This window comes from Lineus longissimus, chromosome 9, assembly GCF_910592395.1.
Source record: "Lineus longissimus chromosome 9, tnLinLong1.2, whole genome shotgun sequence".
In the NCBI taxonomy this organism is placed as follows: Eukaryota; Metazoa; Nemertea; class Pilidiophora; order Heteronemertea; family Lineidae; genus Lineus; species Lineus longissimus.
This window is the reverse complement of record NC_088316.1, coordinates 14,552,591-14,578,753: the sequence shown is the minus strand read 5'-3', so window position 1 is coordinate 14,578,753 and position 26,163 is coordinate 14,552,591. Positions and strand designations below refer to the sequence as shown.

General features: G+C 42.9%; 1 protein-coding gene across 10 annotated transcripts in view; it reads left to right on the top strand.

The window, feature by feature from the left end:
- Positions 1 to 24,534, top strand: part of LOC135493778 (E3 ubiquitin-protein ligase MYCBP2-like) — a 43,948-nt gene extending 19,414 nt beyond the window's left edge. For 4 of the 10 annotated variants that reach the window (XM_064781336.1, XM_064781332.1, XM_064781334.1 and 1 more), the window contains 30 exons: positions 336 to 550; positions 853 to 1,206; positions 1,447 to 1,705; positions 2,102 to 2,197; positions 3,173 to 3,457; positions 6,174 to 6,350; positions 8,327 to 8,428; positions 8,638 to 9,013; positions 9,212 to 10,784; positions 11,029 to 11,230; positions 11,458 to 11,663; positions 11,885 to 12,055; positions 13,782 to 13,829; positions 14,083 to 14,226; positions 14,459 to 14,699; positions 15,353 to 15,486; positions 15,631 to 15,936; positions 16,170 to 16,438; positions 16,727 to 16,877; positions 16,972 to 17,246; positions 17,446 to 17,536; positions 17,733 to 17,852; positions 18,127 to 18,225; positions 18,509 to 18,637; positions 18,902 to 19,153; positions 19,289 to 19,480; positions 19,683 to 19,790; positions 20,026 to 20,235; positions 20,430 to 20,703; positions 20,895 to 24,534. In XM_064781336.1, the coding sequence (XP_064637406.1) occupies positions 336 to 550; positions 853 to 1,206; positions 1,447 to 1,705; positions 2,102 to 2,197; positions 3,173 to 3,457; positions 6,174 to 6,350; positions 8,327 to 8,428; positions 8,638 to 9,013; positions 9,212 to 10,784; positions 11,029 to 11,230; positions 11,458 to 11,663; positions 11,885 to 12,055; positions 13,782 to 13,829; positions 14,083 to 14,226; positions 14,459 to 14,699; positions 15,353 to 15,486; positions 15,631 to 15,936; positions 16,170 to 16,438; positions 16,727 to 16,877; positions 16,972 to 17,246; positions 17,446 to 17,536; positions 17,733 to 17,852; positions 18,127 to 18,225; positions 18,509 to 18,637; positions 18,902 to 19,153; positions 19,289 to 19,480; positions 19,683 to 19,790; positions 20,026 to 20,235; positions 20,430 to 20,703; positions 20,895 to 21,010 (7,175 nt within the window). In that variant the 3' untranslated portion in view covers positions 21,011 to 24,534. Of the gene's footprint in view, positions 1 to 335; positions 551 to 852; positions 1,207 to 1,446; positions 1,706 to 2,101; positions 2,198 to 3,169; positions 3,458 to 6,173; positions 6,351 to 7,221; positions 7,252 to 8,326; positions 8,429 to 8,637; positions 9,014 to 9,211; positions 10,785 to 11,028; positions 11,231 to 11,457; positions 11,664 to 11,884; positions 12,056 to 13,781; positions 13,830 to 14,082; positions 14,227 to 14,458; positions 14,700 to 15,352; positions 15,487 to 15,630; positions 15,937 to 16,169; positions 16,439 to 16,726; positions 16,878 to 16,971; positions 17,247 to 17,445; positions 17,537 to 17,732; positions 17,853 to 18,126; positions 18,226 to 18,508; positions 18,638 to 18,901; positions 19,154 to 19,288; positions 19,481 to 19,682; positions 19,791 to 20,025; positions 20,236 to 20,429; positions 20,704 to 20,894 lie in introns of all 10 variants that reach the window. The other 6 variants (XM_064781339.1, XM_064781333.1, XM_064781338.1 and 3 more) reach the window with 6 other exon arrangements.
- The last annotated feature ends 1,629 nt before the right edge of the window (positions 24,535 to 26,163 follow it).

Below are 26,163 nucleotides of genomic sequence, written 5' to 3'. Positions count from 1 at the left end.
TGTTTTTGACAAATTACTACATCACTTTCTCATAGATCGGTAAGGTTTTCGAATCGAAATGCACATTTTCTAGGAATTGATGGTTTAATCCCGCCCGGAAGGCTCGCTTCGATGCCGTTTTCGTTGATGACGTCACAACATGAACATTTTCGCGGTCGCGGTGGTTTACATTCAGCGATTTTATAATAAATCTAATCAAAAATGGAGAATTTGAGCTTTACATTTGTGATCAACAATTAAAAACGACGTATTTCCGCAAAATTGTAAATCACATCATAGTATCACTTTAAAAATGACCCAGATAAGACGCTTTCTTCATTATGATTCCATTGCAGGCGATGCGTACAAAGTTGATGTCAAGGAGCCACCCCAGGGAGTCGTCCCGCCAAACCAGGGCGCCAGCATCAAGAAACCAAGCCATCAGCCGAGCAAGATGAGGAAGTTTGTCGCAAAGTATAGTGCTGGTCTCCGTGTCCGTCAGAATCCCTCGCTGCAGAGTGAACAGATCGGAATCATCAAACCAAACGGGATCCTCGGATTCACTGATGAGGTAGGATATTTTTTCTTATACATGGATGAGGGGTGCAAAGGTACAGGTACCAAATAGACACAACACATGCAGGCCTGTGTTACAGTGGCTTTCTTGTAGAGAGATGGATAGCAGTGCTTGAGAAAATTACTAAAAGTCCCCTCATTTGAATGTCAGGGTGGCCAAAATGATGTTACATCACCAGACTCTCATGCAGCAGATTACAAGTTAGTGATTCATCTGTAGCGTTATAATGCATTGAGTCAGTTAACACAATTGGCTTGTGTCTTTTTGACTATTGAGATTGTAATTGTTCTTTACAGATTCATAATGATGATGGTGTCTGGGTTCGCCTGAGTGCTGACTCCATCAGAAAATGGTGCACGAGTGGCCAAAGTGAGGCCTGGTGTCTACAATACAACCAGCACTTAGGCAAGACCCTCCTTGTCCCTGTGGAGGAACCCAAGTCAATACTGGATGAGATTATCAAGGAGAGGATACTCCGTCGTCTGCCAGAGTTGATCGGGGACCGACGGAGGGAGAAACGCGGTGGGCCGGGACTTTACCAGGTTGTGAAATGTGGTTCGTCTGGACATAATGTGCGATGCCGTGCGAGTATGAAGGCGACCCCTATTGGCATGCTGGTGCTGGGGAATCAAATAATGGTTGTGGAGGATGTAAGTGTTGGAAATTGACATTTTGATTGAAGTTCTCTCCTTGTCAAAGTAAACTGGTTCATGATTAATTCAACTCGGTGAGCCTCCCTGGATGGATGAACTTTGGTTCAACTTTTTGGCAAGTTGCATTTCAAAATATATACAATAGTAAGAGCATGTTTAAAAATTTTCTGCATAATGCTGTCTGTGGTCTCTCTTATGAAAAATGTATTCATTCGTAATCCAAATTCTCCTTTCTAGTGTGTGAACTCCGAAGGGACGTGGGTCAAAATGGATCAAGACAGTCGACAGCGATACTGTCACGAAACGGAGGGTGAGGCCTGGTCTCTTGCGCGGGGACCAGACGACATCGAGTACCTACAACATGAATGTGAGCTCAGTAGCGAATCAGACGAGGCCAAGTTTGGTTTTGGGAGTGGCGACGAAGCTCGGGGGTTCGACTTCTCGAATGCTGCCCAGCAGGTGCCAGCGTTCAATGGATTTGGTTCAGATCAGCATGGTAGGTTGATGCACTGTTTGTTCTATTAGATATCGGCCTTAGATGTGCTAAATCACATAAATGTGCTAATTCACATAGATGTGCTGATTCACATCACCAATTTACCTCTCCGCTTCATGTTAAGACCAAATTGATGGAATTCGTTTTTCTTTCCAAAATGTTACCGATCCAACCTTTGTCAATTCCAAAAATCCCACCAGGTATCAATTATTGATTTGGTCATAAAAAGGTAGCAGGCAATAAAAAGTTTGTCGTTGTCACCCAACAATGCCTTAGAAAGTACATGTAGTTACTTAGGAAGCCCCGTGTAAAAAACATGAGCAGCAAATATAGTTAGAAAGCAGTGATCCTGTTGTCCGAAACGACTGGTAGCGCTCATGGGTGATTCTCTTTCAGACAATGACAAAACGCCCGGTTCCATGGATGGCTCGTTCACGAGTGGTAGTAGTCCATTCATATTTGGCCATCAGGCACCCGGACGAAGCCAGTCAAGTCAGTTCACATTCATGATGCTTGTTATGTGTTATGTGTTTCCATTCCTCTCCATGTAACACTTCAAGTTCAAGTCTGGTGTGGGCATTTTAGTTTTCCCATAATTTTGATCTTTTCAAATGCAAGCGAAAAGAGCTGCATCTATCCCTGAGTATCCGAAATCCTGAGGGTGTCAAGTCACATTGGTATTTTTTCAATGAGGCATGTTGGTTCTTAAAGAGTTGTAATTTCTCCAATACCTTGTCCGCATTCATTTATGATAGGGGTACTTTCTCACTGCTTGATCAGGCCTCTCGTTGAGGGTTACATAAATGTTATAACTTTTAAAATACCCTGTAGCCCTAGTTTGGTGATGGGCCATTTCTTTGTGAAAGTGCAGCATGTATTCCCTCTGCATGTGGTTTCAGATCTGTGTGTTAGATTAGAATATCTTTCTCAACATACATGTACATGTACGTGTAGCACCAAATATATTCATTATTGGTAGCACATACCTTTGTGTGCACACTGTCCCCCCAAGTACTCAGTCATTTTGTCTCCTTAGAACTAGTTTGTGTTTGTCCGAGTCCTGGGCTGCTGTAAGCCGTGTCTTCTTGAACCAGTTGGAACTTGACAGGAAAGCCTAATCTAGTCTGTAGGTTTTATGGTGTCAGATCCCCAGTCATGTCAGAAATTTGACTTTTCTTGAGTCTGTTTCATTTTTCTCAACATTGTGCGCTGTCTTTTAAAGTAGGAGTGACGAACTGGGATATTGGCAAGTTTTTGTGTCTCTTTCTACATTCATGTTTTGCAGGAAGGTTCTCTTTGAAGATGCTGGCCGGATGAGCCTGTAGGCCCCTCTTTTGTTCAGTACATCATGTCATGGTCTTATCCAGCTGTTTCTATGTAGTTCCCCAGCCCAATGCAAGGCTTTCCAAGTACAGATGCCTTGCAGTTTTTTTCGAGAGTACCAACGATCATGTTTATTTCCAGAAGGCCTGACGTTCGGCGACCCACAAGTCAAATACGATGGTAAAGATGTCAACCAACCTGTGCCTGGCCCGTCGTTTGGTACCCCCCATCACCACGGCAGCCCCAAGATGATGAACGGACACATCCCTGGACATGATAAACCCGGGCTCAAACCAGGCGCCAGTAAACCTAAGGATCAGGCATCGCCACAGCTCGGTTCGTCGCCGAAGATCTACACGACCGCCGAGAGGGCAGATCTGCCTCCAGAGCTACAGGGCGTCTCGGTTAAGGACTTAGTCAAGGCATTAGGTGAGGGGCATTTATTTTTGTTGCGTTCAGAAGATGCATGCCAAGATAAGGCCATAAAAAGTGGTTCAGTTAATGGCCCCCTATTTCAATTTGAAAGGGAAATGGGTCTCAGATTTTGGTCAGTATTTTAGCTTAACATTTGTTGATACCTGGTAACTGCTAAAAGCTATTCAATTGCTGAACCACTTTTGGGCTAGCAATAGTGCAGTACATAGACAGCATTGTCAGTTTAGTGATTGCAGTGCTTTACGAATAGTCAACACTTCTGGCTCCTTAGTTTTATCAGTGTTCCACATAAGTCAGTGTTACTGTCACAGTAGTGTTCTAGATTGTGCACTACCGTTTGAAATTTCATTGATGCGAGAAAAATTGTGTTTTCTGTAGCTTTGTCAATGTTAGGTAACACTGCTGATTATCAAAGTTGAACTCGAACCGTAGCTACTAAGTGTGTACAATTTGCCACTACGTGGTATAAATGATTCAGGTACGTAAATTACACAAAGAATATTCCCTTTGATGACGATGTGAATTTCTAAACAGATATTTTTGTTTGATACATTGTGGCCGCGTCAGGATTTTTCACGTCATGTGGTAGCTGTGAGATCGATGAGTATTTGTGTATGAACGGTATGTAGATTATCGGAGATTGCAAGTGTCTCTTTGTCTTCATCTACATCATCATCTCCTTTATTACCACAATCATCATCATAATCATTAATCGCAACTGAGATTTGTCTCATATTTCAGTAGCGTTCAAACATCAATGGTTGTATTCCATCATCATCATCATCATCAAATTTTCAGCATGGACTTCCTTTGTCATCTGTAGCCTATGAATACAGACAGCTTTCATCTCCGTTGGGGACAGTCGTCATCATACACAGTGGCTTTGAAATAATTTGATTGAGTTGATAAGTTATTCTATAACGCAAGCAGACTATAAGCCGTAAATCCTTTAACAGTTCCCTATTTGTCTGAACAACCAGCTGAATCTCAACGCTCCATTGGTTTCTGTGGATTTCTACTACAATATTCTTTGTTTATTGTTCATTTTGTTGATTGCAGGCATTCCTTTCAGTTCAAAGTGTGATTGCTCATGTGTTTCATATCCATATTCATTTGCATAGCCCACGATCATGTCATTATTCCTCCTTATCTTGATGTTGTTGTTCTTGGCCTCAAAAGCTTCAATGTAGCCTCCTCTCCTTTGGACCTCTGGCTGGCAAATATCCCAGATACGGCATTAGAAAGTTCAATCTGTTCGCTGGAGATGCTTCCTTGCAACATCAATGGTAAAACTGCAGACTATATCCAATCTATTTGAATCCAGTGAACCCGATTGAACTTTCTGATGTTACTAAATGCTGGAAACGTGAACCAGTATCCCAGGTGTGAAATACACGTATTTCCAAAGAGAATCAGTTGTTTTTGAGTCCCATAGGAGATCGAGGATATCCTTGAATGTTTGGAGACATCACTCTCAGTCACTCTTTCAATGTCATCAATCAGTTGGTCCCTGATGAACCCCAAGGGTTGTATACCTAGTTTTAGGGATGGTGAGGAGCTTCCATAAATCATGCCACAAGGTTGGTCTGAAGGAATGATATGCAGGTCATGCTCTATCAGACGTCCCTAAGATAAGGAACACGCCCATAGGGGTTCGCGGGGCCTGTTCATTTCATTCTCATCGTTTCTCTCATGCATGATATGTAAACTTGGAAATGCTGGGTTATGATGTTCAAGAATTGGACAAACACATTCCTTGCATCTCAAATTCATTTGTGCATGCCTTTGATTGCTTACCTTCGAATAGAATAAAACCGTTTCCACATAGTGCCGAATTAAAAAACACTTTACAGTTTAGATAGGCCAACGTTATCAAAAATCGTTTCTTGAAACTCAATATGTTCGAGTTGGAGCCTTCCACAGTCAGTCTTTCCAACACATGTAAATTCCATTCTAGGTTTGGAAGGCTCGCTAATGCTAATCGTTGATATTGCACTTGATTCGATCGGTGAGATGAATTTTGATAAAATGTTTTGATTTTGGAAACAGATTGTTCTATGCTGTATTTCATTGCCGTTCAGGGCCTGCTTTTGGGGTTGGGCTGAAAAAGGAGAAACTCAACCAAATATTAGCATAGAACAACTGTCATTATGAGCATGTGCCATTTTCTTACTCAAACACCAGACATCATACCCACCATGTGAGAGCACAGTTTGACTGCTTGCGCTTCATGCTTCATATGACGTTATTCATTTCATGCGCATTTGTCCAGTTGTAATTTCAGATGGATCGATGTTTTTTTGTCGGCTCCTGATTTCAACAGTTTTCATTTTAACAACCAGTGAAGGACTGAGTAGACAGAAAAATGTACATGTATGTTCATTGTGAATTGGTTTGTTTAGAAAGTTCAACATTTTCGAAAATTGTGTCTGGTTCAGAAGTCTAGCGTGTTGTCTGTGCAGAAGGCAATTCCTCAAACAGCACTAAAGTCTGTGACATTATCATATCTACATGTAAAAGTGAGGCGCTATCTCCATTTTTGGCCGCACTATTACCAAACCAGACACTTCAAAGCTTCTGCTGGAAGAAGTCTCACTCAGTCCTTCAGTGGTTAATGTGTCACTCGGAATATAGATGGCACTTTTGCGGCACTGTTGTACTAAAATCCATCGTTTTCTTCGTTTCCCCTCCCGACGCTTACAAAAACCAGGCAAAGTCAGGCAGGAGAAGCACCTCAGGCAACAAGCCGAGAAAGCCTTAGAGAGACCTGACCAGATGGCCCCTGAGTACACGCCACCTGTGACCCCAGAGCGGAAGACTCTCGCTCAGCGGTTGCATCCGTGTGAGCTCAGGGGCGTCTCGGTCAAAGATATTATTAAGGTCATAGGTAAGGTGTTTTGTAGTGGTTGTTTATGTTTGCATGTATTTGTTTTGGTCACACAACGGCAGACGACACTTTATGGGTACTCCCACAAAGTGCGTCTGCTCAATTTTGTGACCTTATTTGTTTTCGGTGCTGTACCCAGGTCCAAATATCTTGAAACGTCTAGTGTTTCAACTTGAAATTTGAGAAGGGCACGGTCAGAAAAAGGCAGGGTGCAGCCCCCTGTTTTGAATGGAAATGCTTTGGCCACTGATAAAAGAAGGCATAGCAATAAGAGAATGCTGATAAAAGGCTGAGGCACTAACCTTGGGAAATGGGAGAGGAAAAACATGGATGAGGTGTCTGTAAACAGTACCAAAACACGCATCGAAGACAGAATTTCGAGTTCATTGCCAGTGGGAGCAGTATCGATAAGAGCTGTTACTAGGGGAAATGATTTGAGAACAGTGATGAATCAATCGAATTCCGAGTGATCTGTTTCAATCCAAATTTTTGAATGCCCTGCTGGCTGGAACTTTTCCATTCAGTCTTTGGGTACAAACAAGCAACCACTTGCAGTGAACGGCATCGGGTTTTTTTTCACTTCTAACATCCTAGGCTTTCAGTGTTGTGAATGTTGATATGTACTGTTTTTTAATGATATTTGAGTTTTCCCTATCTGATAAACTTCTGCTTTTCAGCAATAGACAATATTTGACGCAGACAAAATCAGTTGTTTGTGAGCCGCTTTGCCCAGTTTACATCAAGATTCTGTGTGGTGTTTTACAGAATAGCAATGCATTTGAGTTGGGATGTAGTGCATAGGATATCAATTTCTTGGTGAACAGCAGCTAATTTTTGACTCATTCACTGATTCCCTTGTTTATGTTGCCAGGCCCTCTTCGTCGTAGAGCCCTGCTGTCCGGTATGTGGAGCCATGTCTTAGCTTGGTGTGAGCCCGAATGAAAGACAAATAGCATGGTGTTAAAGTTTTACTTTGATTTTGATTGCAATCCCCAAGTTTCAGAATTACCGATTATTTTCAAGTTATCCAGTATTCAGTTAAAATTAATGATTAAAACAGTAAGTTTATTATGTATGAGTGTAAGAGAGGTTCAGATCCCTGGGCTCATAATCTGATTGTGATCTAACAGCATTTTATTCCTCATTAAATTTGCATCAAGTTTGCCACCTTCATTCTTACCTTGGAAATCAAGAATTGAAATCAGTAATCGTTAAAGGCGAATTCTTTTACGTTATTGCCTGTTATAATGTGACTGATGGAAAGAGTGTGTCAATTAACAGCGTGTTTTAGAATTTTGTAAGTTACATATCTCGAAAACTTACTAATATGTAATTTTTTGGCATGGCGTTGCACAAAGTTTGATAGATTTTTGGATAAATTCCATATATTCTACAAATCTATGATATCAAGTTATGCTGGAATAACATGGTGGTGTTGTGAATACGGAGTGCTACACCACAGTAATTCCCCTCCAGCCATCCCAACCCACCAGCATGGTGTGTTATATGTTACAGGCATGGACTTGACCTCCTAAAGTAATTTTCCATTAACTCTCTTTCAAATATTTCTCTGTATTTTTTTCCTGCTTCCGTGTAATTTTCAATGTTATAATTTCTCACAGTGCAGTTTTATGAAGAGTTTATAAAACTGCTTTACATTTTAGAAGAGAAAAACTAGTTCGAGGCAAATTCTCAGTGACACCTCGCATTTATATTGATAGTCAAGTCACTGGACAAGTCAGTGTCATTAATACCATTTACCAGTGCCATGCAGCCAAAAAATTCAAAATAAAAGTTCTCTTTTGAAACAGCCGTCAGTCAGAAGAATGTGCCTTATTTGTAGCAATCAAGCTGAAAGGAAAGTCATTCCAAAGAATGTCCTTTCATTTTTCACTCCTAGCGAGTCTCAGACGTTCTGGTATGATGCCACAGTTTAGTGATTAGAGAATATATGGCCGTTCCTCTGCTCGTTACAGGTGAGAGCCGAGCCAATGGTAATGGAGCAACGCCACCTCAGACACCGCCTGGTACACCCAAGAAAACGATGTCAAGAAGTTCAAGCCCTAGGCCTATACCTGGTAAGTGGAAAACTTGACACCTTACCACTAGAGTGATGCTGTCATTTTGCCCCAAACCATGGCTGCTGCATCAGTTTGGCTTCCGTTTTAGCTGGTGAGACAATCAATACCGACACATCACTGCTTTGTGAAGTTTGGACATGAACCTGCTCAGGGTGTTACTATAACCAAGTAGCTTCCATTCCATCTCCTTAACTTTTTTGTTGCAGGTGCCACAAAGAAAGACTCGCTCAGTTCCAGTCCACTGCATTCCCTCTCGCCACGACGGGACCCCACCCTTGCTCCCGACTCACCACGCAGGGCAGAGAGTGGTGCCAGTGCCTACTCAACGCCTCCTCAGACCCCTCCCATCCTTGGATCTTCACCCATGGGAAGCCCCAGATTCGGCTCACCGACTTGCCTTGGTGGCAGTAGTGCAGAGGGCCCACACCTCACGGAGAGCCCATTGACTGGGAGCCCACTTCGAGTTCCCGCAGGGAAGACAGTTGCTCAGGTCAAGCCTACTATCCCAGCAGGGCCTCATGATGGCGTGAAGGGTCATTTCAATATCGGGATGTCACCGCCCAAGTGTGACGATACTGTAAGGTGAGTTGTCCAGTACCTTCATAGGTTTTTGATTTCGATATCGATCATTTGGGTGCTGTCCAGTGATATTTTGCACCTCTTGCATAAAGTCTAATCTACCAGTAGCTGTCCTTCGAAGTCAATCAATGGATCAAAGTGGGGTAAATTGCCTTCCTTATGTCACCTCCAGTACTGCTAAATTATGCCTTCTTTCTTCAGGCTCTCCCCAAAGACTGGAAGGAAGGATCGCTCCAGACAACTGAGGTCAAAGCGAGAACGTGCCGCATCACCAGTGTCCAAGGACAAGACGTCATCAGTTTCAAGTTCCCGATCAAGTTCGTTACAACGAGAGCCAACAAAACCACCTCCAGACCCGATAAAGGAGGCTTTGTCTCCCACTGTTGCTGAGTGTCTGCGGGCAGTGTTTGCGGCCTTCCTGTGGCATGAGGGAATTGTCCATGATGCAATGGCCTGCGCATCTTTCCTCAAGTTCCATCCAACTCTGACGAAAGAGCTCGGTGGTCGGGAGCGGGAAAAAACCAACGATATGTCGTCGCTTGAAAGGAATCGGGAGAGAGAGGAGCGTTCAAGGAATCGTTACTCAGCGGAGGTAACAATGGAGCAACGTGATCAGTTGGCGGTATCAGTGGACCAGGTCGTTAATAATAGGAACATTAATAAAAACCAGTTCATCAACAAACAAACAACAAACTCACCACAACGATCGTTGGAAGTTCTATCATTTTTGCGTGACAGACATAAGTCAGAAGGGGATGGGTTAAATGCGGATAAGGATCTCTCCGATATTGACGATTTTGAAAATGAAATTGAGTCTGATCTTCCCCCAACCATGCAACACCTTGTCTACTTCTGGGAAGAGTTAGTGGAATTAACTTTGAAAATTATCAATCAGAATTTGATCTTGCCGAGTCCGGCAGTCGGGACGCGGATGAAAAAGAACGATAAGAAAGACAAGGAGAAGAAAGAGGAGAAAAAGGGGAAAAAGAAAAAAGATGGAAAAGCGCCATCTGGGCGTGGAAATCTTTTTGGGGAGGCGGCCGCTGGTGCTGATGGTGTCCGTGGAGGTGATCGGGAATCCGTTTGCGAGCTTTGCGGGGGTGTCTACCCCTATCCTGTGACCTACCACATGCGACAGGCTCATCCTGGGTGCGGACAGCATGCCGGGGGACAAGGTTACAACAGTGCAGGGCACTTCTGCGGGGGCTGGGCAGGAAACTGTGGCGATGGTGGAATCGGCGGGAGCTCTTGGTATTTGATTTGCAACCGCTGCCGGGAGAAATATTTGAAAGATAAACGCCAGGCTATGAAAGAGAAACAAAAGAAGACAAAGAAGAAGTCTACGCCGCTGAAACAACCGTCTATAATGGTTCCATTAGAGCCACATCTAGTCATGAAAAATAACGCAATGTTCCTGCTTGATCTTGCCAGTGCGGCCGGCTACATGCTACCGCAAGAAAACCAGAGGAAACCGCACATACGGATGGATAATAATCTACCATGTGTCAGTGAAGATGGGGTTATCGACCAAAGCCCATTCCCGCCTGTGCCATTTTTGTACCTTTGCCACAAGGGGGCGCAGGGGGCTGATAGTGCATTTGCAGAGGAAGTGATATATAGTGAGGAAGACGGAACGTTGATACGGTCAGTGGATTCTCCAGAGCGGAATGGTCGACCGCCATTTGGTACACCTGATCCAAAGCAGAGGTTCTCAAAGTCGTGTACAAGTCCTGACTACAAGCCCGGGATATTCGTCAGTCATATAAGTCCGCAGGTTAGTATTGTTGATGATGGGCCTGACTCAATGAAATGGCGTCTTTTGTTGCATTCGTATAGCCAGGATGTAGGTTCTCTGGTAAGCTCTGCCAAGACATAGCTCTAGAGTGCCGCTAGCTATAGACTCCCTTAAAGTTGGGCCCAGTTGCTTGCTGTTTTCATCATTGAGCTGTTCATGTTTGTTGTTGGACAAAATTTTGAAAAACAGAATTGTCTGAATAATTCTTTGATATGTCTTACAGGAGGAATGTACTAAGAAGCCACCAGTCAAACAGCAACCCAAGAGTGCCCAGGTCAGCCCCGAGTCTGATTTAGAGGCACCGAAGAGGGTCGTGTTCCAGAGGAGTATCTCTGAACTTGCTACAGGCGACCAGCTGTCCTCGAGTGATTGTACGGGTAGCCGGGTGGTGATGAGACGCAGGAACAACAGTGGGGGAATAGCAGGTGAGAAGTCTTAGAAATGGTTTTTCGGTGGTATTTTTTACCCTTTAGACATTTAGGCCCAATTGTCTCTTGTCACCTGTCATGAGCATGACTTCGGCAACTTGATAACAACTCATTGCTCAGTGATTCTTATTTACAAAAAAGCGATAACCTGTGACTGTAGACAGAGGTATTCCTGTCAAGATTGGGTTCAACTGACTCATAAGATTACCAAATTTGTTTTTCAGATGGAGGCATGTCTTTACTAAAGCATCCCTCAGCTGCCATGACGAAGTTGATAGGATCCGTCGATAAGGGTCAGTGTAAAGGAGGGGATAAGTCGTTACAGCGGCCAGTCATGTCGTTCATCATGCAGCGCCACGATCTCGAAGGTCTACAGATTGCCATGAGACAGTCTCTCAGGAAGGCAGCTTGTAGAGTTTATGCATTCCAGGTACGTTCTGTGAAGACGCTATTTAGCCAGTTTTGGTGTGTCTGTTTCACATAGGCCTAATGCATTGTGCCTCGAATACAGGCCTTTTGTACAGGTGTCCTCATTTCTCATTCTACTTAACATGTTAAGTTGACGTATTTTAAAGCTATGACGTCACAAAGTTATGACCCGATGTAACCAGTTGGATAATTCAGTGTCATGTGAAACATTCATCTTTGCAGGCTTTGAATTGGCTAATCAGGAGTACCTCACAACTGACCTGCCTCCACGACTTGCTTTGGTTCTGCGTGTCATCCCAGATGGCGCCGGTGATCGAACACGAGGAGGAAGATGAGGAGAAGAAGAAGAAGGAGAAGAAGGATGCTGAACAGGTAGACAAGAAAAGACTTGTTGTACGTATTGTTGTTGGCAGAGGCTGAAAGAACCGTGGACAATATAGACCATGATATTCCTCTGTAAGAGAGCAGCTTCAGACAGTGATAGATCATAAGTCACCCATTCATTTGCTTAGTATTTGACAGAAAATGCCAAGATGTGTGTCTGGTGATCAGATCAATGATGGTGTTTTTGACGTCTGCTTCAAGTGTTGTAATGATATAAAATGGATGGGTGGCATTGTGAATGATTTTCTGTACGGTGGTGCCCTCTTTCACAGGACGTAGGTAGTGATCTGAAGTCGCGTTCTTTTAGATTGGATTCTGTTGCTTCTCGTGTTGTTCGATGTCAATTTGTATTTTAAGTGAACTGTCCGTATGAGTTGAAAAATCTCCTGGGCATTGCATGAAATTTGCTTTATACATAACCTTACCAATAGGATCTGTTTGATATGATTAGTGGAGGCTTTGTTCACCAACTGGTTATGATATTAAGTTTCTTACTTTACATGTAATTGTCTTTGACCAGTGTTGGTACATGTAGTAGCTGTTTTGTCAGGTTCTAAGTCACATGCTTTCTTTTTGGAACTTTTTCACTGCCAAGTTTTCATTGGAAATTGATGATCCTGACCAAGATCCATATGGCTCAACAAAAATATAAACAACAAAAATGTCTGTTTTCAACTCCTCTAACATTCTGTGAAATATACTTTCTATTGTAGCCATCAGGCAAATCAATGATGCACCATGGACATTTGAAATACGCGCTGAATTCAGGCTTTTATGCCTCAAATTCGTGGATGGTGAGATGAATACACTAACTCGTCACCAGAGCACATCTCTGTCAAAAGCACTACTGTATCTTGATACTAATTTGAAAACTTGATTTGAACTTGAAATCAAATTTTGGATTCAGCATCGGTTCATGTTCGTATGTTGTATCTGTACATTATTGTAAACTCTATGGATAGATATTTGATGACATCACAACGGTTCGTGAACACTTGGCCAGTCAATACAGTGTTTGTTGAGAAAAGCTGTGACGAACTGGTCTCCTGGTGCTATTTCTCTGATATCATAATGATGCTGGACCCATCTATCTTATACTCTTTCAATACTTTTATGATTTTTTTGTTATCTGTTGTTGCATTTTTTACACGAGTCATTCATAGAGACTCGGATATGAGCAGACGACTTCGATATGATTCTTGAATATGTTGTTAACTTTGTCACAGGCTGCACGACGCACTTGCATTGTTTACATCTTTATAAACTACATATTGTGGTGCTTTGAACCCACGACCTCCTGATCACTGATGCTCTTCCATCATGCTTCAGCCCTTCATTTCAACCCTTTAAGTATTTCGACCTCCAACATTCACAAAACCCATTCTTGGCAGTGAAAGAGTCTAACTAAACCAACTAAGGATTGAAATATGTTGCTTTTTATCATTTTGTCTGTGCAGAAAGTCATTTTGAACGCAAGATTTTGTTGCAACAAGTGAAGTGACTTAGTTACGACATGCGTCTTTCAATCCTTTCTGATTTTGAGATTTGCATCAAATGCTCTTGGTTTCGGAAGCTTTTGTCACCAAAAAATTTCCTCATATGTGAAAGATTTCTAGTAATTGCTTGACAAATCATCTGAAACTGAGGGCATTGGATATTCTTGTGTTTATAATTTGTGTCAGTTGTTATGTCCTTTGTTTAAAATTTTTTCCATCTTATCGTTGTCGTTTTCTAGGTGGTCGAAAAAAAGAAAAAGAAAAAAACTCGAAAAGAGCATGAACAGGTAATGGCCGGTGGTGTCATTGATTTGGCGTTTGTGCACTTGGGCGTGTTCTAGTCTTGCCAGTGTATGAAAGGTCTGTCTTGAGGTGGTGACAGACTGGCTTGTTGTGTCAACATTTTGTGTCAAAATTGAGATTGAAAGTGACCTACCTGGTTCTTTCCTTGTTGTGTACATGAACCTATGTATTTCAGCTGAGCGCATGGCCCTTGGGCCTCTTGTTACCAGAATCTAACCTCCAGGTCTTTTTTTGCAGGAAAAGGATCGAGTATGTGAGCACCCGATGTCTGATATTAGTATAGCGGGTGAGATGGCAAATATATTAGAGCAGGCGTTCCATACATTCCTACAGACAGTCTCAGACGTTATGATGTACCTCCCGTCAGGCAGCTCGTTACAGGTGAGAATTTCACAGAGCCACCAAATATCCTTTTGTGTTTCAGGTCCAAGCATTCCGGTGATGGGCAGTTTGTCTCTCCAGGATGAGCTGAAATGATGTAGTTGAAGTTTGAAAAAAGCACAGAGATGTTAAAATTATGCAGCCATAGTGAAAGCAAGTGTGTGAGATGTGCTGATGAGCACTACTGGCACTTAAATTTGCACCAAATATTGACCGAAATTCTCTTTTTTAGCAAATGGCTGTGAGGTGTTGGTATCTCAAGTTCCGTCACTCGGATCATCTGTTCTTGCACAAGTCACACGTGTTCAGCAACATCAGTAAGATTCTGTCAAAGTCGGACGAGGAAAACGACGAAGTGATCTCAATATTGGACCATACTCAGGCTAGTTCCAAGATCCTCTCTCTTCGGGATCTGACACCAATGGTGGAGATCAAGGCGTCCAGTCGACAGGCCATGATCAGCAGTCTAACAGGTAGGGAATGAGGAACCGGCGTTAAGATAAATGCCAGTGGCGGCGCCACAATCGATCGTACCTTCTGACGCCATGACGTCATTTTCTGGTCTGTTGACGTCGCATGAGGTCAATCACGGAAACCATTGCGTACATTTTTGCACAGGATTTCAACAACAGAAAACGTGCCCAATAACTGGCATCGCGCATATTTTCCGCAAAATTATCTTAAGAAACTGATAGCTCAATAGATTTAAAACAGGAAGATGCAAACGTCGCCGAAATCGGTCGAAAATGCGTGATCGTTTTCGGGCTCAGAAATAACATGATAATGCATTGGAAATGGAGAGTTTTGGTATGATCGATTGCAGCGCCACGCGGCGGATAAATCGTGCCGGTTCCTCATTCATTGCACATATCTTCTATCTACCCAACATATGCTTTCTAGACTTTGTCTATCAGTCACCTGTTGTGGGGTTGGTCGAGCTGTCATCTTGGGTGTGCAAAGTGACCATAAAGATGCACTGTTTCTTGCATTTCGGACAATGATGCAGTGTCGCTTTTAGAAGCTGGTGTATCATTGTGTGTTTTCAACTGAAAGTAACATACATGTAGGTAACGCGTTTCATTTGAATGAACATTTTTATTGAGATTCCGATGCTTCCATTTTGCAGATAATTCCACGGAGACATTCTGGGAGAGCGGAGACGAAGACCGCATCAAAGTCAAGTCGCTAACCATCACCTGTAATCAGCAGTCACACCCCATGACCATATATGTACACATTGACAACTCAAGGGATCTAGGGGTAAGTGGAAACTCAGTCGGTCCCAAGTCTGCTTGGCCAGGTTGCTTGACAGCATTTCGACATCAGGGCTTCTAGCATTTTGACATCAGGGCTTCTGATGAATGTATTTGGCTACATTATAATGAACCACTGCCTTTCTTCCAGAACAAAGTTTCGAACGTTTCATTCAGTTGTGGACCAAACGCTGACGAACTGTTGAAACAACAACAAGTGGAAGTCGAAGCTCGCCACATCGGCTGGGTGCGCTGCGAACTCCCGGAAACAAACACCAAAGTCATCAAGATGGAGCTGAAAGGCCCGGATAACACTCTACGGGTACGCCAAGTCAAGGTGCTGGGTGGGTTCGATGGCGAGAGGATGATGATTGGGGGTCAGCCGGTCATGGCCGTGATGCAGCAAAAGAACTGTGAGGCGGAGACGCTGAAGGTGTTCCGTCTGCTAACTTCACTGGTAAGTCACGAATTTGATTTTTATCAAAAGTTTGCTGGGAATATCTAGTATAGCACTTCTGGGGCCCAGTATATTCTAAGAGATATGTGGGCATGTTATAACTTGTTCCAACTTGTTCCAACTTGAAACCGCGGCTATAAATGCAACTACAAGTTTGACTATTGCCGATCCCCGAATAGGCCAGAATAGGAACTTTTGCTAAAGATTTTCATAACTGACTTCTCGCTTGACAGGTGTTCGGTCGACTCATCTCCAATGATGGCTCCGAAGACAAAGAGCGTGAGGAGCAGAAGGAACTGGAAGGCAGCGACATCGCGTGTGAGGGCGAGAACGACCTCAAGGAGCACATGGTGGGCATCCTGTTCAGCCGCAGCAAGCTCACGCACCTACAGAAACAGGTGTGCGCTCACATCGTGCAGGCCATCAGGAAGGAGACGGTACGGGTCCGGGACGAGTGGAACACGTCTCTCACCAAGAAAGTGCCAAATGGTGAAAATATCAGGTATGTACGAGAAGGTTTCTCTTGCCTTCAGTTCTTTTCAGTGTTTTGGCTTTTGTTCTCTTGTCTCTCTTTGTTTGTGCTTCAGCATCAAACTGTTTCTAGCTTGGAACCTTAGGCCTAGTCTCCAACGTGGCTGAGATATTGTCTCATGCTGATTGATTATTCCTTGAGGCTGCGGCAATATCATCAAGCAGTCTCATTATTCTGCCAGTCGGTGTTCCTACCCCACTGATAGGAAGTTGAGCTCCCCCTACTCGTGTCTAAAACCCTTTCACCCTTTCCTTCCAGGGGTTCTGATGGCTACTGTTTTGAACTACTCTCCATGGTGCTAGCATTGAGTGGCTCAGCTGTAGGGAGAGCATACTTGGCCCATCATAACGACCTGTTGCATGATTTGCTCACTTTGCTTCACACGGCTACACCAAGGGTGCAACGACAGGTAAGAAACTCCTTAACCCACCACATCGAATTCTCATTCAACTTTCAAAATGTGTTCCATTTGACGTTACCGTTCTGATTTCCGTCTGTTCCAGGTGACGTCTCTCCTACGACGAGTCCTCCCAGACGTCACACCTCATCGACTCGCCTCCATCCTCTCAGTGCCAAAGCTCCCGCCTAAAGACTTCAGCGTAATCACGGACTCGGCCAAGTCGAGTAGCAGTCTCTACAACTTTGATTTGAAGCGGCCTGGCATTCTTGATGTGTTCTTGGCGTGTATAGCCAAGGCACTGACTGTCCAGATGAAAGTGAAGAATGGTGCTGGGAAGGGTGTGACGTCAGTCACACTCGAGGATTGTAAAGTATTGCAGTAAGTTGTTCAGGGTTTCTTTGAGATGTTAAATTTTCGTGATGAGGCAGTAGCAACGGGAGGGATGAAAGATCTAAAATGCTCAATTTTAGGACTCAATTGAAACCAATATCTCCTGTTTTAACCATGAGAGATAGGTAAAATTCATATGGTTTGCTTATCATTCCTTGTTTACAAATTAGTAAAATTCTTGTTTCAGTGATAAGGGGGACAAACGTTGGTGGTTGCAGGGAAAGATGTCACATAAACTTGCAGGAAGTATAGTGAAACTACTTAAGGACATGTCCTCAGTAAGTGTTCTCCTTATTTCTGTGCAGTTGATTTTGTAAAGACTATCCAATTTGTTCTAACATGTCTAATTTCATTGGCAAACTGTCTTCTGCATGGGTCTGACTCAAAGTGCTATTGCAGAGGCTATTTTAACCTTGAAAAAACTTGACGAAGCTTACAGGTCATCTGATTTATCATATTTGTTCTGATTTCCAGGGCAAGTTGTCTGATGCGTGGGCGTCTGTGACTAAAGGTGCTATTGCAGAGGCCATTGTTGCCTTGACGAAGCTGGAGGAGGCATACAGGTCACCTAATGACTGCATAACAACTCCAATGGTAAGTGAGGCAAACACCGCAGAGCTCTGACTCAAACAGTACTGAAATAAGGAAGATTTAGTTGTTATGTGGATAATCCAGCCCTTAGCATACATTTTGTGTTGCTGTTCAAACTCTCAAGTTGATCCAAAGTTTGAACTTGCATCTTCGTCTTTTGAAGGAAAGGTTTCACAGCAGTATTGGCAAAGTTGCTTAGAGGACTCACAGTGTTATATCTTTTACATGTTTATTGCAAGCACCGTGAATAAATGTTCTATTCATTTCTTTATTGCAGCTGTGGTTGGCACTGGCGTCGCTGTGTGTGCTAGATAATGAACATGTGGAACGACTCTCCTCGGGTCAATGGGTCAACGGACAAGCCAATCAGCAGCGGGTAAGTCGACCACTGAACTGGACTAGAACACCAAAGAGATCTTTGGTTGTAACTTGAGAAAACGACCGAAAATTCGCAGTAGAATTGTTCATTTGTACCAGATGTAATTTTGCAAGGGAATGTCTTTCAACTTTGCGGTATGATAGTCTTCTGCACCAAGTGAGTTGACTGATGAAGAAGTTTGAAATGGATCCAGGTATTAAACCTAAATAATTTGATGGGATGTCGCGATCTTTCTGTCTGAATGGATTGTAATATCTATTTCTGTCTCTACCACTTGCAGCCAACATGTGACAATCATGACGATGGTGACACTGTGGCCATTATTCTGTGTACGTTATGTGGCAACCTCTGCGCTGACTGTGATCGATTCCTCCACCTACACCGCAGGACCAGGTCTCATCAAAGACAGGTAGGACAACTTTCTCTTTGTCTTAAAACGGCTGCAGTTTGCATGTATATCTATCTGACATTGTCTAAAGTGATTTGGCTATCAATATGAGTAATGTATTGCCTTTGGGTTTATCTGAGGCTGTCCGGTGCACTACGAGAGTTCAGTAATTTTGCAAGAAAGTTCTTCTGGCAGTATTATCAGTCACAACTTCTGCAGTGACAGCAACCCATAACTAACCCTGCCAGTCTTCCATCACCTAACCAATCTCTTTTCCGTCTCTAGGTGTTCAAGGAGGAAGAGGAGGCCATCAAGGTTGACCTCCACGAGGGATGCGGTAGGACCAAACTCTTCTGGGTTATGGCCCTAGCGGACTCCAAGACCTTGAAAGCGATGGTCGAATTCAGGGAGGGAACCAAGGGGAAGATTAGTGCCGGTAAACCAGGGAATGTTGTAGGAACTTGCCGGTTCTGTGGTGCGACGGATAGCACTGGGATTCTCGCAATTGGAAATATCTGCTCTGATGCAGAATGTCAGGTGAGCAAGTGTTTGATTTCCTCTACATGCAGCCACTTCACTTGTCTTACTCACATTGGTTTCAAATTTTTACAGATTTCAGTAGGGCTTGCAATGAGTGGTTTCTAACGTATTCTATTTCATATATTCTCTCAGGAACACGCGAAGAATGCTTGCAGTAAAACGCACCCCTGCGGCCATCCGTGTGGGGGGTTCTGTAATGAGAATCCATGTTTACCCTGCCTCCATGGCTGCAATAAGGAAGGGGACGGCTCGCTCAGGCAGGATGCCGATGACATGTGTATGATATGCTTCACAGAGGCGCTCTCCAATGCTCCGGCGATCAAGGTAAAAATGTTATCAACATCTTTAGAATTACATTTTTCAAATTGGCTCTGCAACAACAAATGTAGGAACTGAAGAAGTTGGATCAATAGCAAAGGGGTTGGTAGCTGATTTAGAACTGTTCTCTAAAACAACACTTGCTATTTTGTAACAGAAAACACATGCATGAGAATACTGAATTAATATTGATATCTTTATATTTCAGCTGATTTGTGGGCACGTGTTCCATTACCATTGTTGCAGGAAGGTCCTCGAGAGGAAATGGGTCGGTCCAAGGATCACCTTCGGATTCTCCAAGTGTCCTATCTGCAAGGTAGAAACAACTTTACATGCACATCATGCTTATTACTTCTGAGTAGGAAAACCCAGTGGCAGCGCTGTCTTGGACTGGCACAAGTAGCTTCTCTGTGGTCGGCCGAAGATAATTTTTTATGGTAGCTGGCTGTGGGGTCCCAAGGCTCTCGGCTGCTCTTCACAAAAAGCTTGAATAAAACCGTATTTCACTGATCCATTTTGAAAAGCGTCTGATTTCGTGTTTTCTTTTCTAGGGTGACATCGAGCATCCAGTGTTGAAAGACCTCCTCGATCCCATTCTTGCACTGTACGAGGACGTCAAGCGCAAATCCACGATGAGGCTGGAGTACGAGGGTCTTCATGTGGCCAAGCCGATTTCGACGCCTGGGACAAGATACTTCAGCGATCCATCCGGGTTTGCTATGGAGAGATATGCATACTATGTATGCTACAAGTGCAAGAAGGTTAGTGAAACCACCATTTCGTATCCATGTAAGCTGCCATTGACTAAATAGGATGTGCTGCAGCGGTGCAGTAGTGGAACAGCTGAAGACAGCCATTAGGCAGGTTGGGTGCTCTGCTAGAAACTGCAGTCCACTGACATTGCATGAGATAGATTTGATCTTTGTATGGTTTATTACTTTCTCCCCTTTTCCAGGCTTACTACGGAGGCGAGGCCCGCTGTGATGAGCAGGCAGCGGACTCCGATGAATACGATCCCACCGAACTGGTATGCGGCGGTTGTTCTGACGTCTCCCGGGCACAGATGTGTCCCAAACACGGCACAGACTTCTTGGAATACAAATGCCGATATTGCTGTTCTGTGGCAGTCTTCTTCTGCTTTGGGACGACTCATTTCTGCAATGCCTGCCATGATGATTTCCAGCGGGTGACCAACATTCCAAAGAGTGAACTTCCACATTGTCCTGCAGGTGAGCTGTTATTTGGTTTCATTAGTTTTTGATCTAGCCTAGTGCCAGTTTCAAGTGTATCCCTTCGCTTTCCTAACCAGTTTCTGCCTACGGATGAGACACAGTTGTCCCAGTTCATATCAAGGATATTCCTTCTGGACCTGTCCTACAAATGTTTCATTATTTTCACTCTTCTCTTGGTTCCATTGCAGGTCCAAAGGGGAAACAACTAGAAGGCGATGAATGCCCTCTTCATGTACAGCACCCACCTACGGGTGAGGAGTTTGCTCTGGGTTGCGGTGTCTGCAGGAATGCGCACACATTTTGAAAACACAGAACCTAGGAAATTCTAATGTTCTTCTCTATTGCATGTTGGGGATTGAATTGATCGCGATCAGATGTGCTGCCCTTGATTTAACTCGATGAGGAATTTCACCGAGTTGATAACTGATCACAAAGTAGAGAATACTGAAGGCAAGAATGCCATGGACAATTTCCCACTGGATGTTAAGCAGACAGCTCCAGTATCACATACTGTGAGATGAGTTTTCAAGCCACAGTCAATCTTCTGTAAAACCTGAGCTTCGAGACTTCTAATTCAGGGTGACAGTTCTATGTGCTCTGACATGACTGGTGTAGGCCTACTTGTGCATCTTCACTGTCTAAAGCTTGTTTGATACCTTAGAATAATAAAACTGGTGTACCGCTTGTGGAAGAAACAGTCTGTCTGTTTTCTGAACAGCCAGTATCCCGAGTTGAAGCCAAACTCTCTTCAGTATGTTACTTTTCTCTATCTATCTCTGCACGAATCAACACTTCTGATTTTCTTCTCTGTGCCACGTAGGTCCTCTCTAAAGCTGTATGCTATCAATTTCCAGTCAGTTCCAGCGCTATCAAACTGTATATATTTGTGATGGGTAAAGATACGAAGGTCTGCTTCACAGGTCATTAAAAAAAGCTAGGGAGTACTAGATGTTTCTTCCTATAAATATGCTTTGAACCATTGCTTGTTTGAATAAAATGGAAGTCAAAAATTCTCGAATGAAATCAATTAATCAAAAATGTATACCAGTGTGTACATGTAGTTGCCTTTGTAGCATTTCGACACATACAAATCAGGGGCATTAGTTGAACCAATGAAATGGGGAACTGTTTGCAGCTAAAGATGTTTTTAATTTTCTACTTTTATAACCGTAGAATAACATATTCAAGAAAATGGCTTTAAAATCATGTAAAATTTGGCGCAGGCATCGTAATGATAACTTTCTACTTCTTCTCTTTGAAATGATGTGGGGTCACCTGGGCGCTTTTTCCAAACTTTTGGGGGTCTTTTCTCATGACTTTCTAGTATACATGACATCACTCATACCTCTATTACTCCTCTCATCAATGATACTTTTAATGAAGTTTTCTTGTAGATCTGCTTAAACTTTGCTTCAATATCAGCTAGACTTATATCTCAGTGCGTTGGGGACGATAAAAATGAGACTGAGCTAAGACACGTCTGCCCCAGGAATCGTGAATCGATGTTGTCGTCGGACCAGGATCTGTTGACGGCTTATTGTAGAGTTGACGTCAGTCTGTTAGAGAGGTGACGTTGTGGCGGGTTGTGACATGGTTGTGACATCACTAGGTTGTGCCATGTCCTCCCGTCTTTGTAATGTGGAAATAAATCGGGGTTGCGTAGCGATGTGATAAGTTTTTCTGTTGTCGTAGTATCGTGCTGACCTAGTTTCTAGGTGATATTAGTGTGTACAATTTGTCAGAGACTAGGGCCAGCAGAAAATAACCTTTAGTTGGAATAGGTAATGTTTGTTGCATGTGCATGTGTAGGAAATGGTATCAAACTTTAAAGTACCTTGTAGTGTCTCATAGATTAGATAAAGGAAATTTACTCGGACTTAATTTAATTGATAACTTTAGTCATCTGCTGTGGCCTCTTGTAATGTAATTTTCTTCATCGTCCCGATTGGGTCACAACCGCGCTAGTTTTTTCTAATCCTTGGGGATTGTACGTGTTTAATACCCTGCCAGTATTTTGGTTTGTGTTGTGAATTTCGTATGGTTGGTTGATCTTATGACGTTACCTGCTTCAACCCAGCCTAAAGAAAAATCAAACTCGAATTTGCAAACATTTTGATTGTGTACATTGTAAATACTTACAGAATATCCATTTCAACAATGCAGTTTTGTAGTCAGATATACAAATACTATGCCTACCAAGTTTCAGCAAATTTTCATGCATAATAACTGCACTACAACACTGTATTTCTATTACAATGAACATGGACAGCGTACGCCTTTAAAAGTTGTCTTGAGCATGCTGTAGCCCATACTCGCCACTGGACTGCGGGAAATTTTGGTTGAATTGACTTTTAATTGCTGTCCCTGCTGTGTTTTGCATAATTTGGCTTACCCCTTAAGCAGGGGCTTGGAGTACTTCAAAATGTATTTGATTTTGAATGTTTGGGGAGCCCTGGGCGGGTTGAAAAAAGCTTGGGGATTTGGCTCAAGTTTGGTTGATTTTGAATGTTTGGGGAGCCCTGGGGTTGAAAAAAGCTTGGGGATTTGGCTTAAGTTTGGTTGATTTTGAATGTTTGGGGAGACCATGGGGTTGAAAAAAGCTTGGGGATTTGGCTTAAGTTTGGTTGATTTTGAATGTTTGGGGAGACCATGGGGTTGAAAAAAGTTTGGGGATTTGGCTTAAGTTTGGTTGATTTTGAATGTTTGGGGAGCTCTGGGGTTGAAAAAGCTTTGGGATTTGGCTTAAGTTTGGTTGATTTTGAATGTTTGGGGAGCTCTGGGGTTGAAAAAGCTTGGGGATTTGGCTTAAGTTTGGTTGATTTTGAATGTTTGGGGAGCCCTTGGGTTGAAAAAACCTTGGGGATTTGGCTTAAATTTGGTTGATTTTGAATGTTTGGGGACCCCTTGGGTTGAAAAAAGCTTAGGGATTTGGCTTAAGTTTAGCTTAAGTCCTCTTGTTGATGATACTGCCTGATTTGGGTGATTTCTTGGGGCTGAAGAATAGTGGTTATACAGTGAGTGTCTTGATGAAATATGTGTGATATATTAAGTGGATGCCTTTTAGTAATAAAGGTTATTACATGTAGTATAATATGTTATTGACCTCTTTATGGAGGTATCTACTATTCTAGAACACACCAGCTTTACAGTTTGGCTGAACTGTTGCTTGTAGAAGGGTGATAAGGTTGCTATGGTTTAAGCTTACTTTACAAAACTTGATTTAGGCTCGATGCTGGTTGTTTGGAATTTGCAACCTCAAAATAATGGAAATGTCTGTACATGTTAGTACCAAGGATTAATACTGAGAATGCCATGCTGCATGGGCAGAAAAATAATCGATGAAGACAGGTTTCAGGTTTGTACAAGCTGTTCCAAACTTCTGTCTGCCTTCTTGAATGATTACCAGCATCCTTAGCTACCCTTAACATGTACAGTGAGGTACTATTTGCCAATGAAGTTACAGACGCATGCTAAATTTACAATTTTTACTCTCGTGCCAACTGATGGTCTCTAAACACTGTCAAATAATATTGTAGGAGGTTCTTAAGCATTGAACTTGTTTACAATAAGTAAGTGATTGTACAATAATTAGAACTGATTGTACTAAATGATTAATTGATTCTCGAATCTTTGATTAGTTTTGGATTTTCATTGTCATTACTGTTATTTGTTTCGTATTGGCGTTGATGAAGATGTCATATGTAATTAAGTGGATGTGTACATACTATAAATACGTGTAATCTCAGATGACTTAGGATTAAAGCTGCATCACAAGTTCTCTAAAATCAAGGAGATTTTAATCATTGTAATAAAAATGTGTACAGAGTATCTTACGGTGTTTGTTTTTGTTGTTTTTTGAGACACCAAGTAGTGCTGGAAAGTGTGGGATTTTTTTGATACACCCAGTCTGACAAACAGTCCAAAATGACTTGCCTCCCTGGCTTGCGTCAGAGACGCTAAAAGATCAATCAGAAATCTGAACAGTTTGCCGCTTGTCCCAACTGACTCCTGGGCTGGATTCTCAACAGGACATCCCGTAAGATATGAACAAGGGTGACCTTGTTTTTATATGAACATAATAGCTATTGTTTCGCCCCCAAATAAAACAATACCCTTAACCTTCTGTGATCTTCCTTTTGAACTGCAGCACCTTGACTGATCCCAAATCCATCAGAGTAGAAATATCACCACGACATCGACGGAGGAAAACCCGATTCGAATTTTCCGGGCCAATTCACAGCCGCTGGTGGTATTTAAACTCGTTACCCACGTAAACTAGAAAATGATGATGTCGTCAAGTGTCATTGAGCTGGAAAAAGATTCATTTCTTGATCTGTAACGACCATCAAATGATCCGTTGTGACCCAAACTCCCCAGCAGGCGTCTTGAACGGTAATTGGAATTTTCCGCCGAGATGGTTGTCGCTATTATCGCGTTTGCGGGCGATTGCACAGCACCACCGATTGCGATTTATCATATTCCCGCGTTAGATATCCTGATAGTCTGCTCATTTCAAGCATCTTGTTCGTCGTCTTCTTTTGCCGCTGCAATTCGCTCCGTCCTTTGCCACCAATCAAAGTTCGGAGGGTGAGATCATCAAACAGCAAAAACGGAGAGAAGCTTGTGCCGGCCACAGAAAACGATTTATAGGGCAGCAAAGACATCGGACGGGCCGAGATAACGGGTCACAGCATTTGCAACGCTTTTTTATATTCCCCATGTCTCAGTTTTTACATATAACTGAAAGATAGTTCGAAATACTATGACCTGGCATTACCAAATTAATGAACGGAAACCAAAAATATTACACTCGGGCAAGGCGCGGAATCAGCGCTTACCTTCTTGTACCATTGTTTCTTTATTCGAAATTCGAAAAAGCTTTAGATCTGAGAGTATTGCGAAGTTGGCCAAGCATGGCGATTGGATGATCCTATATCAAGTTTCTTTGAAAGAAAACACTCATTTTGAGAGATTTCACAGGAATCCCATTAGAATATTTGAGTAAAGCACTGATGCGTAAGTCTCACTGAAGCTAATCTGATCTCCTCTACAAACTGTCTTTGTTTGACGATCTCAAATGACACGAGAAACAAATAATCCCTTGGGTAGGTTCATCTCCTCAACTCAATCGACATCCGCATCATTTTAATGACACAACAAAGCTAATCGTCTGCTCGCCTCGTTCTGGTTCACCACGCCCGCGGAAAATGGCCGCCATCTTGGGTACCATTTTGAAACTTGGGGTCGGCAAGCAATAAACAGCCTCAGATATGCATCTAATTGGGTGATTTGCACTCAATTTCGATAAAAGTTCTTTATGTTCGCTTCAGTTGGAATGATTGTCCTGTAAAATGTCTTTGAGAGCGATCTAGACCACATGGCATCTTTTGTTTTGCCACTTCCCGCAGCCGGGAAGAACTCTGAAAAGTGAAAGTGAGAGTACACTCATCATTTTGT